Here is a 15385-nt window from a genome sequence, read left to right on the forward strand (position 1 = left end):
TTATAAACTGAAGAACACTGGCATCCCCTAAATACCGCTGACGATATTACCTAGCCTGCTAACAAAACCCACAAGCTCGGAGAACGAACCTTCACCCTCATTTTACAAGTTATTTTGCCGCCACAAGAGGGACCTCTAGCATCAGGAATATCTACTTGAGGTTTTCAACTTCAAAAGGAAAAGGAAGCCTCAATTAAGCTCTTTGAATTAGGCAAATGTTTGGCCTTTTAGTATTAAGGAGTTCACATAAAAAATTTAATATTTATGGCTTGGGTGTAGCCTTAAGAATTATTATTTGTTTTCAAGGCTTTAAAGCTGCCCATCTCACAAATATATCTCTGAGCAGAGATATATCAAAGTTAAAAAACTATAAAAGTTAAAAAACTATAAACAACTACTGTGTGAGAATGGACAACATTCTAAATGCAATATAACCACCTCACAGTTTCCCTGTTCCCATGGGTTCCCCAAGGTTGCTTTAAAACCATGTTTGAAGAGCTTTCCAGAAGATTGTTGGGGCAAGACTAAGCTCACATACCAAAACCAAATGGGTGGCTTTAAAGGTGCAGTGCAGTGGTGGGTTTCAAAATAATTTACCACCAGTGCGGTGGGCGTGGCTTGGTGGATGCGCTTTGCGTGCACACACGCACCTTGTGCACGCACATGTGCCAAAGACACACTTTGCGCAGGCGCACAGGCTTTCCGACTCACCTCCTGCAATCTTGCACTCTCCCTGTCGCTTCAGAAGCTGACGCGCGGCAATCTGCTGTGCAGCGCAAAGCAGCTGCACTCCAAAAGCAGGGAATAAAGGTCAGCATGGGAGCCCAGGCAGGTGGGTGGGCCCAATAGCAGCTCCTCAGAGAGAACTGGTTTGGTCTCGGCTGATCTTCAGCACTACCGGTATGCCAGAATGGGCCGAACTGGTAGAATACCACCACTGGTGCAGCGTCTAATACCTATTGCTCAAATTGCAGCTAGGCAAGTGGCAGTAGGATACAATGCCAATTCACAACGGCATAATAGAACAGACTCTTAATGGATCTTTGGAAACCCATACAGACAATCTGTTAAGGCTTCCATCTTGGAAAGACTTGTGCATCTCAGATGAAATTGATCTATAAAAAGGGCTGTTACCAGCTTTAATGGCTGCTAAAAAAAAGTAAAGAGGCTTTACATACCAGACAGCTTGATTCTCAATAAAGGAGAATTAAAAATGCTCAGAGCTGCTGCTTTTCTTTTGTCCAGAAGAGCAGATGACATATGTCATCCTATTCCATAGGCCAGAGGTCACCAACCTTGGCAATTTTAACACTTGTGGACTTCAACTCCCAGAATTCCTCGGGGAGTCCACAAATCTTAAAGTTACCAAGGTTTGTAACTCCTGCCATAGGCTTCTATTTAATTATGACTGAAATAAATTCTTGTGTTTATTGTAATTGAGGATCAGGATATCAGGACCAGCTTTCACAAGACTGGGAAACTGAAATCACCTGTATCCTAAAATAGGAATATGTATTTAAGGTTATACCCGTAATATCACAGTAGACCGTCTGAAGATACATCCCAGCTTCTTGTGGCCTGAACATCACACTGATTTCAGTTGTAGAATTGGGCCAAACATCTCCCTCCTAAAGAAAGGTAGAATAAAGACAATGAATATGAAAGCTCAAGAATGTCTGTCTTTCAGCTCTGTTTTCTAAAATTCCAGAACAGACACTTACAATTGCTACCAATATTATTCTGGATGACAAAAGGGACTGAAAAGAAGCCAAAAGAAACTTTTTAAACTAAATGATGCAGCAAAGAGCGCAACTGAATCTTCCTGCTTCTTCTTAGACTTGGATAATGTCTGAAAAGAATGTGAGAACAGTCTTACTCAAACAAAGGCTTTTGTTTGTTGCTCTGCAGGTTCGCTTTCTGTACTCAAAAACCATTCTGCACAACCATATATCTGAATTAGAAACCAGAAATATATACTGTATATTTCCAAACAATAAAACCATATGGCTTAATTGAAACACAAGTTGCCTCACCTAGCAAATCAAGCAACTTGGCAGCCTTCCTGCTGCCCTCTCACTTGTTCGGGAGAGCCCTCTTTTTCCTGGAAGGGCGGGCAACTTTCAGGGCTTTGCTGGGAGTTTTAGGTTGTTAAAAGCAGGGGAGGAAGACCTGAAGCACAAGTAGTGATCCACTGGAAAAGACTGGATTCCAATGCAATTAGAAAGTGTGTTGGCACATGGCCACATCATTTAGCAATGGGAATTCTGGCTGTCTTGGTTGCCATCATTAAACAAGGGCCGCATGGGCCATTAAGCAAAATTCAGAAACCATGATCACCTGATTGCAGGAACACTGTGGCAGCCAGAACTAAGGGAACCCATCACAAGTACCATTCATTTAGCACCATAACTTTGAGTGGTCACTGAACCAATGGTTGAAACCCAAGAAGTATCTGTAATAAAATCCATGGAAGCCCATTCCCCAATCCCCAAGGAAGCAGAGAGGCTAGAACAAGCCAGCCAGCTCTCCAGGAGCAGACTTGGCCTGAAACATGGCCTGATGAAACATTGTTCTTGGCATCTGCTCTCATCCTCTTCCTAGTGCAGGTGCTGAGGAGCAGGAAGCCTCCAAGCCCATCCTCAAACACCCTGATCCATTCCAGCCGTTCGCGGTGGAAACGGATGGCTCTGATGTGGCCGTTGGGGCGGTGCTCCTCCAGGCCTATGCCACCGCAGGCACCTTGTTCCCATGCGCCTATTATTGTCAGAAGCTGTTGGCTCCAGCGCACAATTATATAATATGGGACAAGGAGCTATTGGCGGTTAAGGTCACTTTTGAGACATGCCACCATCTGGAGGGGGCTCGCCACCAGGTCGAGGTTCAGATGGACCACTGCAACCTGGAACACTTACGTACAGCCCGGACACTGATCCAGCTTCAGATGTGATAGTCACTGTGTTTCACCTGATTTGATTTCTGGGTGACCTATGTTCCGAGTGGGTGGAATCAGCGCACTGATGCATTGTCCCAGAAGTCCGAGTATACCCGAAGGGAGGACAAAATTCTGCCTTGGATGGTGATCCCGTTGGAGTGGTTCGCAGCCACTGAGGACCCTGTGGACTTTCCAGTCAGGATTCAGGAGGCGCAGTGGCAGGATACATTGACTGTTTTGCCTTTGTGCCATGCCCCGTGTCATCACAGTAAGCATGCTGCTGTAGTGCCTTGTTTATGGTGCACTTGTAGTCTGCACAGATGCAAACATCCTTGTTAGACTTAACTGGAGTCACTATAAGAGTCTCCCAATGGGTACAGTTCATAGGTTGAGTACTCCCTGCTGTACCAGCTTGTCTAGTTCTGCATCAATTTTAGGCTTCAATGCAAAGGGAACCCTGCATGGTTTTAATCGGATTGGAGTTACTGCTGGATTGAGGTTGAGTGAAATGGGTGTCCCTTTGTATTGTCCCAGCTCAGTGCTAAATACATCAGCCTATTGTTGGCATAACACTTCTAGATCGGCTATTTGGGTTTATGGATGCCCATTACCCCAATGCCCAGGGCAGTGAACCAGTCCTATGATGCTGGTGTGTGGCCCCTCTACAACCACTTATGAATCTCAGCCTTGAGAGAAAAGGAAAGCATTCAAAGAAAATAAACTGGGAATGGATAACTCTAACCCCAAGACATACAGTACCTCTTATGGATAATAATAAAAAATCCTCTTACCACCAAGACTAAAATACCTGGTTAAGACGAAGATGAGGCTGCCAGGGCCACACTCCTGAATGCTGTTATTTGTGAACAGTATTCTCTTAACATTAAACATCACATTCTTAATCCTATGAAAGGAGCCCTGAACTTTGGGGCCAAGCATATCATAAACTCCAGACTGGATTTTTTTTTAATGTATCTTGCCTTTGTTGCAAAGATTGAAGTGCTCTTGGAAAATCAGAACTACATAATCATAACACTTTCTAAGGCTTTGTGAAATAATTTTAGAATAGAATACCTTTACTGAAAGCTACTCCAGCCAAGTGCCCCAAACACCACATCACAATCATTCTACACAGTATTTAAAAAGTAAAATAATTAAAGTAACAATAATAATAATAATAATTAAAAACTAAAACCTATTTAAAACATATATTAAGTTAGATAGTTTATAAATGCCACTTTATACATAGAACTAAATCACAAGTGTACTGTTTGATTCAAGACAATTATTGCCTTGGAAAAGAAACTGTTTCTCGGTCTATTAGTCCTCATTTTAGGATAAAATGAGGATAATTTTGTTTACTGATGTTTTTTATTTATTTTTAAATTTTTATTGTTGAAATCTGTGGCTCTACAATTTAAAAGCAAGACAATCAGACCAACACAATGAACCTGGATTTCTATGTTATAGAGAATACTTTTAATAACACTCAATGGATAAGTAGACTTACCCATTGAGTGTTATTAGTACAGAAACACATCAAGAATTTAAAAACTAACAAAATATAATGTTAAGAATAAAAGATGCAGCAGGGTATTGGCAAAATGTAACAATCTTTACCAGCTATTGTCAGCAATCTAGCTAGCCCATCAAAAACAGCCTTTAATTAATTGAAAAGGATGAAGGCCATCCCAATGCTCTCTCCATTCATTCAGGGTTACAGGACATCATCAGACCTAAGCTGGTTAAAAGATCATGTGCCACAAATAATTTGACTCCCAACTGCAACAATGGATCCAAAAACACTCTGAAGCTCTTAGTATGTTACTTTAAGTAAGCTTAAACCCCTTCTAAACCAAGGTGAGTAGGACAGACATCACTATTTTTGCTTGTTGGGAACAAATCTCAGTCTATCCAATCTATTGTCCTGCTTAAGCTCTGATAAAGAGCTTCAAACAGGTGTTTACTAAATGAAAAGGGCCAGCCTGTAGGAGATGACCAGGCTGAGCCTGAGAGAGGGGTCAAATGCGTCATCACTCATGAATCCCTTTGTGCCTACAAGAGATTTAAGTTCAGCCAACCGTGAATTCCTTTCTATTCTTAACTCCTGCTAATTTCACTGAACCATTAGTAGTTTGGATTCTTGTAAAGAGCTTAAGCTTACAATAAATCTTTATACACATTTGAACTGCCTGACTCTCCTGATTTCGCTGGTGTTTGACATATCACACATACACCCCTGGGCATTTGAAGGATTGCCTCTCCTTCAAGTTTCACATCTGAGCCCTCAGGTCACTAATGAAGGCTCTGTTCTACATAAAAGGCATCTAAAGCACTTAAAAAAATTCTACCAACCTATTCCCTTGCTTACCCCCCACTCCCCTGTCCTACGGAATTTCTCACCAGAGGCTCAATGGAAAAGACTTTATTGTTGAAGAGCATTACATCTTCATGGACAGTTGCCCGTCGGTTCTCAAAGGTACGGGTGACAATAGAGAGATGCTCACGAAGTGCTGGATTCATGTTACATTCCACCAGAAGCTGATCAAGCACACTGTTTTGTTCAGCCTGCAGGGTTTGACACATCCTAGAGCCCCGCGAAGAAAGAGATAAAATGTTGTATTTTGTAACAGACTCCAAAGAATGCTTGGTTAAGAAGCAAAGGGGACAGACACCATGAGGATCATCGCATTCATAATAGTCAAAGGTGTGATAAGGACAGGACCTGTGAGGAAGTGACCATAGGATAGCAGAGTTTGATAAACTGGTATGTGTTTCCATTGACCTGAAATTCTATAGGAGAAACCTGTCCAGGAAGAATGGGTAATTCTGTGAAATGAGTTCTGCGTGGAGTTTTGTTTGTGCCATAGAGGCACCTTGGCTCCTGGCAGGCCTGGGGACAAATTCATGCAGTTTTTCTCCTGAGGCCAACTCAGTCGGTCGCCAAGCCTAAAAGAGTCAGGATTCAGATGTCTCTTCTCTAGTCCAGCACCTTAGCCATTAGATTAAAAGAGCTCTCGTATAAGGAAGTAGGGTGGGCAGAATGGCATACAAACAAAACCCCACACAAGAAAAAAAATGAGGTTATAAGAATTCCTGCCCTAAACAGGATGTTGGTCTAGATCACGGGTGTCAAACTCACATCATCACGGCGGCATCATGTGACCTATTGGGACTTCCCCCCCTTCACTAAACCAAGCATGGGCCTGACCAGCGCATGATGCATCTGGCCCATAGGCCAGGAGTTTGACAGCCCTGGTCTAGATTAAGTCTCTTCTATCTCTATGATTTTGATTCTATGATTCTCAATCAATCAATCTTTATTACAATCACAGACCACACTTAGCTAATTTAAACAAATTCAAGACTCCCTGGCCCGGAACTAGCAGAAATGATCACCAAACCATTCTTTCTAATCTTTGAGCGCTCTTTTCCCTTGCAGGAACACATCTGCTTAGGATCCTGCCCTCATTGAACCAATCATCAGCCTCCAAAGTGTGAAACTAAAAAAAATGTAAACTTTTAAACAATGATGTGTTGCCTTTGAAAAAGCCTTTCCGGATTATTTTTCTCCCTATACTTGTGAAGAATTATTCTTTAGTGACATTTTAGAATATCAAGATAAAAATGTCTGGCTCTCTATAAAATGAAGTACATTTTTGTCATATTTTTAAGGCTAGTAATTATTCAGCCATTATTTGCAGGAAAAAAACAAAGCTGCTTCTAAATAAAGAAAATTTTCACCCAACAGGCTGAAAGTGAGTAGAGTGTTGAAATGAATATGATAGAATAAAATAGGAAGAAATATAGAATTCTGCAATTGGATAAAAATAAAACATAAAAATTATATTATTATAAACTGTTATGTGTTGTAAAATTTGCAACAAATTTAAGAAATAGTTTAGTGTGCACAAAAATGTACTCCTGGTCCATTACTCAAAAAAAATGTCTCATTCCAAACTTACATCTGTTTTTTCTCTTCTTCCTTTTCATGTGTTGCAAATGCTTTCCACTGAAAATGTGCAATGATATCACTCCAATTGTGTATGACTACAGACCTCTGGTTGGCTAAAGTGATATAAGTCTTCTCGATTGTCAAGGAATTCTTATCCAATCTCACATTGACATCTGTAGCAGCTCCATATAAATTGACATGAATGTCTTCTCCTTGGAAGGTCAGAAAATTTTTAAATCAACTATGTTAGCTATGTCTATCTTTTGTAAAAAGCATTTGATTTAATTTCACAAAACATTATTTTATTTTATAGTAATTCAAGCAAAGAACCATATTCTTTAAATTAGTTTGTTAGGACAACCAAATTTGTGAAACCTTTTGAATTTTTAATATTTCTGCACAAATATGACTGAAAACATTCACACACACATCCTAAAAATAAATAGAGAATTTAATTAAATAAGTCAAAAACATTATGCTTGTGTAAGTAAGTGAACCTCTAGGATAGTGTTGTGAAACTCGCAGCATCACGTTGCTGTCACGTGACATTTCCCAACATTTTTCCCCTTTGTGGAGCTGGGGTGGGTGTGAGTCACTAGTTTGACACCCCTGTTCTAGGATTTTCAGTTCATCTGAAGGGGAAATTAGTGTCAGTTGTTTTAATCAATGGGGTGATAATCAGGTGTGAGTGTGGGAGATTCTGATTTATTTAAAGAACAGCATTCTGAATATGGATTATCAAAGTCTGATCTTCACACAACACAGGAATGTAGCAATGTGTCATTGATAAAAAAAGCAAATTTTTTGAGATTTTGAAAAACAGTTGTTGTTGCTCATGAAACTTGAAAAGATCACCAAAAATCCACTGTCAAACACATTATATAGAAATGGAGGCAATTCAACCCCTTTGTTACCCTCCCCAGAAACCCCATCCAAGATCAAACAAGAGCAAAATGTGCAATACTCTGGGGCAGGGGTGTCAAACTCGCAGCCCTCCCAGTTTAGTAAAGGAGAAAAAATTGAGATACATCATGTGACGACAACAGGTCGTCACGAGTTTGACATCCCTGCTCTGGGAGAAACCCTAAGTAACTAAAGGATTCTCTTGAAGTGAAGGAATGTAGTGCAGGTACTCCTCAACTTACAACCACAATTGAGCCCAAAATTTTCATTGCTAAGCAGGACACTTGTAAAGTGAGTTGTGCCTCATTTACAAACTTTTTTGCCCCAGTCATTGCAGTTGTTAAATTAGTAACATAATTAAGTGAATCTGGCTCCCCCATTGACTTTGCTTGTCAGAAGCAGATGTTTTTATGTTATGTTTTATGTTTTATGTGTTTTTTGTTTGTTGTTAAAATTAATAAAACTTTTACTTAAAAAAAATAACTATGAGTCAGTTGCAAAGCATCTGAACTTTGACCACATGATCAGGGGGATACAGCAATGGTCGTAAGTGTGAAAAGCAGTCCATCAAAATTCAACTGCTTTGCCCTTTTCAAACCTTTTCAACTACCAATGAACTGGGGGAGGAAAGGGGGAAATACAATCCTGAGAATGTGTGTGTAGACTGTGAGAGCCTGGCAACCATCAAGATCACACCTGCAGGTGCTTGAGAAAGAGATGGACTCTTCCCATAACACAAGAACATCTCAAGGGTGGGGAGAAAGGAAGCTGTTGTTTAACTAAGCAAGCATTTGCATGGGAAACCACAGCTCGTTTTGATTCTTCAGTACCAAAATGGTGTATCTAAGAAAGTTTTACTTTGGGAAATTCAAAGCTCCCGAGAGTGTTTCCTTATTTCGGGTTCACTGGTGAGACAGTTGACAATGTCATAAGTCATTTTTTCAGTGCTGTTGTAACTTTGAACGGTCACTAAACAAAATGGTCGTAAATCAAGGACTACCTGTACTCTGAATTTCCTGGAGGAAAAGGGTGCATTCCAGAGGAATAAGAGGCAGGTCAGTGCTGGTATATTGTGTAAGAGGAAGAGGGTGAAGACATCTCCTCCCTAACAGTTCTCAGAGTAGGTGGTAGGGTTTCTCTTTCATAGGGAGTGGCTTATCTACAGTATCATCAGCTGCAAGGAAAATCTCATTCAGCAATGCAAGTTAATCATAGGTCACTTTAGTATTATGCACTAAAAAAGGAATAAATGTAGGATGCACTGCTAGGATCCAAAGTCTCTGAAATCTCAGGATTACATAAATGAAAAAAATATATGATTTCCCTGTTCTCACCTGTATCATAATGTATAACAAGGTCTTTACAGTGGTTGCCACTTTTTTCTGGATAAAAGTCAATAGTGAATTGTGTGGTTTCATTTACTCCAAGAGTCCCAATGGAGGGTTTGACAGAAAAGGGTCTGTAATGCAAAGAAGCAACATCCCTTATTATGACCAGGTTTACCCGATTAAATTATACATCAAACAAATGGTGGCTGGAAGTGAAATCGACAGTAGATGAGTCCTACGAGAACTTTTCTTCTCTTCTCACCCTGAAACAATGGTTTCATTCAGATTGGTGCAAAAAACAAACCTGTCTTCCCACCTCATCCACAGCACCCTTCCCTGTTTTACTTCCATATAGTTTTACACAGCAGTCCCCACAGATACAAACCAGGATGCAATCATAGTTTTTCCCTTTCTATCTACTACTAAAATTCTCTCTTTATAGCCACTAAATGAGCAAAACACTGCACTGTAGGATCTTTTAAAAACAAGGGCTAATTTATAGATATGTCCAAAATCCAAATTTTACAAAATATTTTATAGCAGTAACACAAAGCATTTTATCACATACATTATACAAATGTCATGAGACATTTCTTGTGCTCATGTTTGACTGTGCTACATAGTTCAACATCGGTGATTTTCAAGGCATACAGTAGCTCTGCACATATCCCAACTTTTCCAGTGAGGGCAGCACACTGCAAGTTCTGTTACTGTGAAGGTATAAATGCTTCTGTGCTACAGCCTGGAAGTCTAGCCATAGCCTCTGGAAGCTTCATTTTTCATTACAATTTCATTATATTTTAACTTCATTGCAATCCAAACTGGCCAGAGATATATCATGCATTCATGCTCACATCTGCCCATCAGAACAGGACATTCAGCTGAATTTATTCTTTGGCTCACCTGCAGATTATTTCCTTTGGCTATCTCAAGCAAGGTAGCAAACGAGGGACCCTCTCTCAAAAGAGCTACAGGACCTCTTCTTAAATGTGAACTATGAATCGCTGGGTTGTCGTTTTGCTTGGGAAGGAATGCCTCAGGTTTGTTCTGCTTGGGAATAAAGGGGCCTGGAAGAAATGGTTCTCCATTGCTTGCCCTAACTCTCTTAACAGATCCAATTAGCCCCAACTTTAGCCAGCTTTTGGGGGCTTAAACTAGGACTTTTCCATTCCATTCTGTTTTTATTGGTCTTGCGAATGGCCAATAATTATTTATTAGGAAGCTAGGTTTCATTTGGGTAGCTGGCTGGTGCGTGTTTGGGCTGGAGGTATTGGGGGGGGGGGTTGTTTGTGTCCAGGTGCTTGCCTGGATTGTGGTATAGAGATTTATAATAATATAATAAATAATTATCGGCCATTCACAAGAAACCAAGCTGCACTAAGAAACCCCAATGCACAAAACACAATGTTGCCAACCAATCAAGAACACAGCAACTCGAAGACCAATAAAAATAGACCTAGACTCCTAGCCAATCAAGATGAGGAAAAAACCATTCAAATAAAGCAGAAAGCCAGCACCAAATCCAAACAAAAAACGGCTGCTAAGCCTGACACACAAGATTAAAAAGAACCCAATACACAAGCCTGAGGATGGCAGATGAGATTCTGCCGAAACGTCGCTATAATAAAAGCACAAATATTACGACGTGGGAAAATACCCGAAGAAACCTAAATACCATATATATATATATATATATATTTGTTTTCTGAGGTTATCGCGGGTATTTGTATGTGGATCTTTGGTTATTCGGTTTTCTCCTGCGTAAAATTGGAAGTATCTAGGTGACGTTTTGATGAAGTCTCATTCATCATCTTCAGGCTTGTGTCTTCAGCTTTGTGCTTCTCAAAGTAAAGAGAACTCTCTTACTCTGAGAAGCACAAAGCTGAAGACACAAGCCTGAAGATGATGAATGAGACTTCATTGAAACGTCGCCTAGATACTTCCAATTTTACGCGGGAGAAAACCCGAATAACCAAAGATCTATATCTATCATCTATCTATCTATCTATCTATCTATCTATCTATCTATCTATCTATCTTTATTTTCTTAAGTTTTTGCGGGTACTTACATGTATGGTATTCAGCTTTGTTCGGGTATTTTCCCACGTCGTTATAGTTGTGCTTTTAAAGTTGTAGCAACGTTGAAGCCTGATGATGGCAGATGAGATTCTGCCGAAACGTTGCTACAACTTTAAGAGCGTAACTATAACGACGTGGGAAAATACCCGAACAAAGCTGAATACCATACATATAAATACGTGCAAAAACTTTATTTTATATTTATATTTATTTATTTATATTTATATTTATATATATATATATATATATATATATATATATATATATATATATATATATGTGTGTGTGTGTGTGTGTGTGTGTGTGTGTGTGTGTATGTGTATGTGTATGTGTATGTATGTATGTATGTATATATATATATATCTTTGGTTATTCGGGTTTTCTCCCGCATAAGATTGGAAGTATCTAGGCAACGTTTCGATGAAGTCTCATTCATCATCTTCAGGCTTCTGTCTTCAGCTCTGTGCTTCTCAGAGTGATGTGAGCTTGAAGCTGCTTCTTCCTTTTAACTGCTAGTGGGGTGTGACTTGATTGGGTGGGGGCTTGGCTGTGTTCTGATTGGGTGGGGGGTGTTCTCATTGGTTGGGGGTTTGGCTGTGTTCTGATTGGCTGGAGGTGTGTTCTGTTCAGGTGGGGGCTTGGTTGTGCTCAGGTTGGTCTTAGTTACTGGGAGATTTGAACTGGTGAGCTGTGATCTTGCTGTTTGGCTTCGAGTTCGTGGTCGTGCTGCATCTTCATGGTGGGGGTCAGTTCGCTTCATGTATGGCTCAGAGGGGTTTGAAGTGGGTAGTGATGCAGCTGCAGTGCGGCTTCTGGTCTGTGGTCGTGTCTCATCTTCTGTGTGGGTGTGAGTCTGCTTTTTACGTGGAAGTGTGGTGGTGGCATCTTGTGTGGCCCTCGTGGGTGTGGGTCTGGTGTCATTCATCATGTTAGGTACTCGTCTGTTCATGAGGGCGGGTTTCCAAATGGCTGGTAAGCGGGAGGTGTCATCTCTTTTTTTCATGCTGTGTGGGCGTTTTTCTATCTCTATGGCTTCTCTGATTATTCTGTTGTTGAAGTGTTCGGTTTTGGCGATAGTTCTGGTATTTTTAAAGTCAATCTCATGTCCTGTGGCTTTGAGGTGTTGGACCAGGGAAGAGGTCGGTTCTTCTTTTTTGATTGAGTTCTTATGTTCTTCAACACGTGCACTTATTCTTCTGTTAGTTTGTCCAATGTATGTGGTGGGGCAGGCGGTGCAAGGGATTTCGTATACTCCTTGGTTTTCTAACTCGATTTTGTCTTTAGGGTTTCTTAGGATGGTGGATATTTTTCTGTTTGTGCAGAATGCTGTTTTAATGTTGTGTTTTTGGAGGATCTTGCTGATTTTGTCTGTAGTGCCTTTTATATATGGGAGGAGGACTTTGCCGTTCTCTTGTTCTCTGTCTTGGATTTTGGTTGGGGTTTCTTTTTGGATTAGGTGGGTAATCTTCTTTCTTTGGAATCCATTGGCTGTTAGTATGTTGGTGAGAGTGTTTAGTTCGGTTTTTAGGTGTTGTTCATCAGCTAAGCATTTTGTTCTGGAGATGAGTGTCTCAGCTACGGAATTGATCTGTGCTGGGTGGTGGTGTGAGAGTGCGTGTAGATAGCGGTTTGTATGTGTTTTCTTCTGATAGATGGTGTGTCCTAGGGAGCCATTGGGTTTTTTGTATACCAAGACATCTAGGAAGGGAAGTTGATTGTTAGTTTCTGTTTCCATGGTGAATTGTATTTTGGGGTGTAGGCTGTTGAGGTGTGTGAGGAAGTTGTTCAGTTTTTCTTTCCCGTGTGGCCAGATTATGAAGGTGTCATCTACGTATCTGAGCCAGAGTTTGGGTTTGTGATCATATTTTTCTAGAGCTTGTGTTTCAAAGTGTTCCATGTAGAGGTTTGCGATGACAGGTGAGAGGGTGATCCCATGGGTGCTCCTTCTATTTGTTTGTATTTTTGTCCGTTGTAGGTGAAGTATGTATTGGATAGACAGTGGTTGGTCAGATCTAGGATGTGCTGGGGGGGGGTTGTATTTGTTTTGGATGGCTGTCAAGGCTTCTTTTATTGGCACTTGGGTGAAGAGGGATATGACATCGAAGCTCACTAGTAGGTCGCTGGGTTGTAAGTTTTGTTTCTTTATGATCTCGATGAACTGGAATGAGTTTCTTACGTGTGAGTTGATGGATTCTGCATAGGGCTGTAGTTGTTTGGCGAGAAATTTGGCTAGGTTTTGTAGAGGTGAGCCTATAGAGCTGACTATTGGTCTAAGTGGAGTTCCTTCTTTGCGTATCTTGGGGAGACCATAAAGCTTAGGGCATCTGGATGATTTTTCTGTGGGTATGATTCTTTGCTGGATTTCTTCACTGATGGGGAGGCTTTTATTTTGGATCTGGTGTTTTTTTCTAGGTAGGTGGTGGGGTCTGTCTTTAGGGGTTTGTATGTGGGGTCTAGGAGTAGGTTGGTTAACTTGGTTTGGTAGTCAGATGTGTTCATAACCACTGTCGCTTGCCCTTGTCTGCTGGTAGGATTATTATGCTGGTGTCTTCTTTCAGGTTACGTAGTGCAGTTTGTTCTTCTTTGGATAAGTTGCTTTTGGGTGGTTTGCTAGTGCAGAGGATGTTGGTGATTTCGAGTCTCATTTTATTAGCATCATCAGGGTTGGTTTTGGTCAGGCTGGTTTCAACTCCGCATATGATGGTTTCTGTGGGGATGTGTTTGGGAGCGACAGCAAAGTTGAATCCTTTTGAAAGGACCTTGGTTTCGGCTTCGGTGAGGATCTTGTCTGAGATGTTGTGCACTGTTTGTTTCATGTGTGGCTGTGAGGGGGAGGAGTTGGTTTCTGGCGTTGTTGTAGTTTTCTGAGTTTGTTGGTGTGTGTGTCTGTCTTGAGGGTGGTCTGTGTTTCGGCTCTCCAGACAGCGAGTTGTTTGGATTTGTCCCAAAGTAAGGGGTGAATCTTGTTGCTGAGTCTGAGGTGAAGTGTGAGGAGATCTTTGTTGATTTGGTCTAGGAGAAATCTTTTGTGTGAAGTTCATTTCTAATTAGGGCCAATTCTGTTCTTTTTAGGATGCGTTTGGTGGCTGCTGTGTTGGTGTGGAATTTCAATTGGAAGCTTGTGGGAATTAAATTTTGATCTCGGCAGTTGCATAGGAATGCGAGGTCACATAAGATGGAAGCTCTTTGGACTTCAAGTTTTTCATAAGTCCTGGTCAGATGGTGGGTTTCCTCCCGTAGAGGTGCAATATTTGTTTTCTGAGGTTCTCATGGTATTTGTATGTGGATCTTTGGTTATTCGGGTTTTCTCCCGCGTAAGATTGGAAGTATCTAGGCAACGTTTCGATGAAGTCTCATTCATCATCTTCAGGCTTCTGTCTTCAGCTCTGTGCTTCTCAGAGTGATGTGAGATTGCAGCTGCTTCTTCCTTTTAACTGCTAGTGGGGGTGTGACTTGATTGGGTGGGGACAAAAATTCAAACAAATAGAAGGAGCACCCATGGGATCACCCCCTCACCTGTCATCGCAAACCTCTACATGGAACACTTTGAAACACAAGCTCTAGAAAATATGATCACAAACCCAAACTCTGGCTCAGATACGTAGATGACACCTTCATAATCTGGCCACACGGAAAGAAAAACTGAACAACTTCCTCACACACCTCAACAGCCTACACCCCAAAATACAATTCACCATGGAAACAGAAGCTAACAATCAACTTCCTTCCTAGATGTCTTGGTATACAAAAACCCAATGGCTCCCTAGGACACACCATCTACCAGAAGAAAACACATACAAACCGCTATCTACACGCACTCTCACACCACCACCCAGCACAGATCAATTCCGTAGCTGAGACACTCATCTCCAGAACAAAATGCTTAGCTGATGAACAACACCTAAAAACCGAACTAAACACTCTCACCAACGTACTAACAGCCAATGGATTCCAAAGAAAGAAGATTACCCACCTAATCCAAAAAGAAACCCCAACCAAAATCCAAGACAGAGAACAAGAGAACGGCAAAGCCCTCCTCCCATATATAAAAGGCACTACAGACAAAATCAGCAAGATCCTCCAAAAACACAACATTAAAACAGCATTCTGCACAAACAGAAAAATATCCACCATCCTAAGAAACCCTAAAGACAAAATCGAGTTAGAAAACCAAGGAGTATACGAAAT

The 15385-nt window shown here is 41.0% G+C and overlaps 1 protein-coding gene across 1 annotated transcript in view; it reads right to left on the reverse strand.

The window, feature by feature from the left end:
- HYDIN (HYDIN axonemal central pair apparatus protein) overlaps nucleotides 1-15385 on the reverse strand; it is a 285840-nt gene that overhangs the window by 257066 nt on the left and 13389 nt on the right. The window contains 4 exon segments of the mRNA XM_087971902.1: nucleotides 1529-1628; nucleotides 5336-5519; nucleotides 6898-7099; nucleotides 9125-9249. Of these exon segments, the coding sequence (XP_087828028.1) occupies nucleotides 1529-1628; nucleotides 5336-5519; nucleotides 6898-7099; nucleotides 9125-9249 (611 nt within the window).

This window comes from Notechis scutatus, chromosome 9 (genome assembly GCF_049901735.1).
Source record: "Notechis scutatus isolate UNSWTSFEM ecotype Mainland chromosome 9, rNotScu1.2, whole genome shotgun sequence".
In the NCBI taxonomy this organism is placed as follows: Eukaryota; Metazoa; Chordata; class Lepidosauria; order Squamata; family Elapidae; genus Notechis; species Notechis scutatus.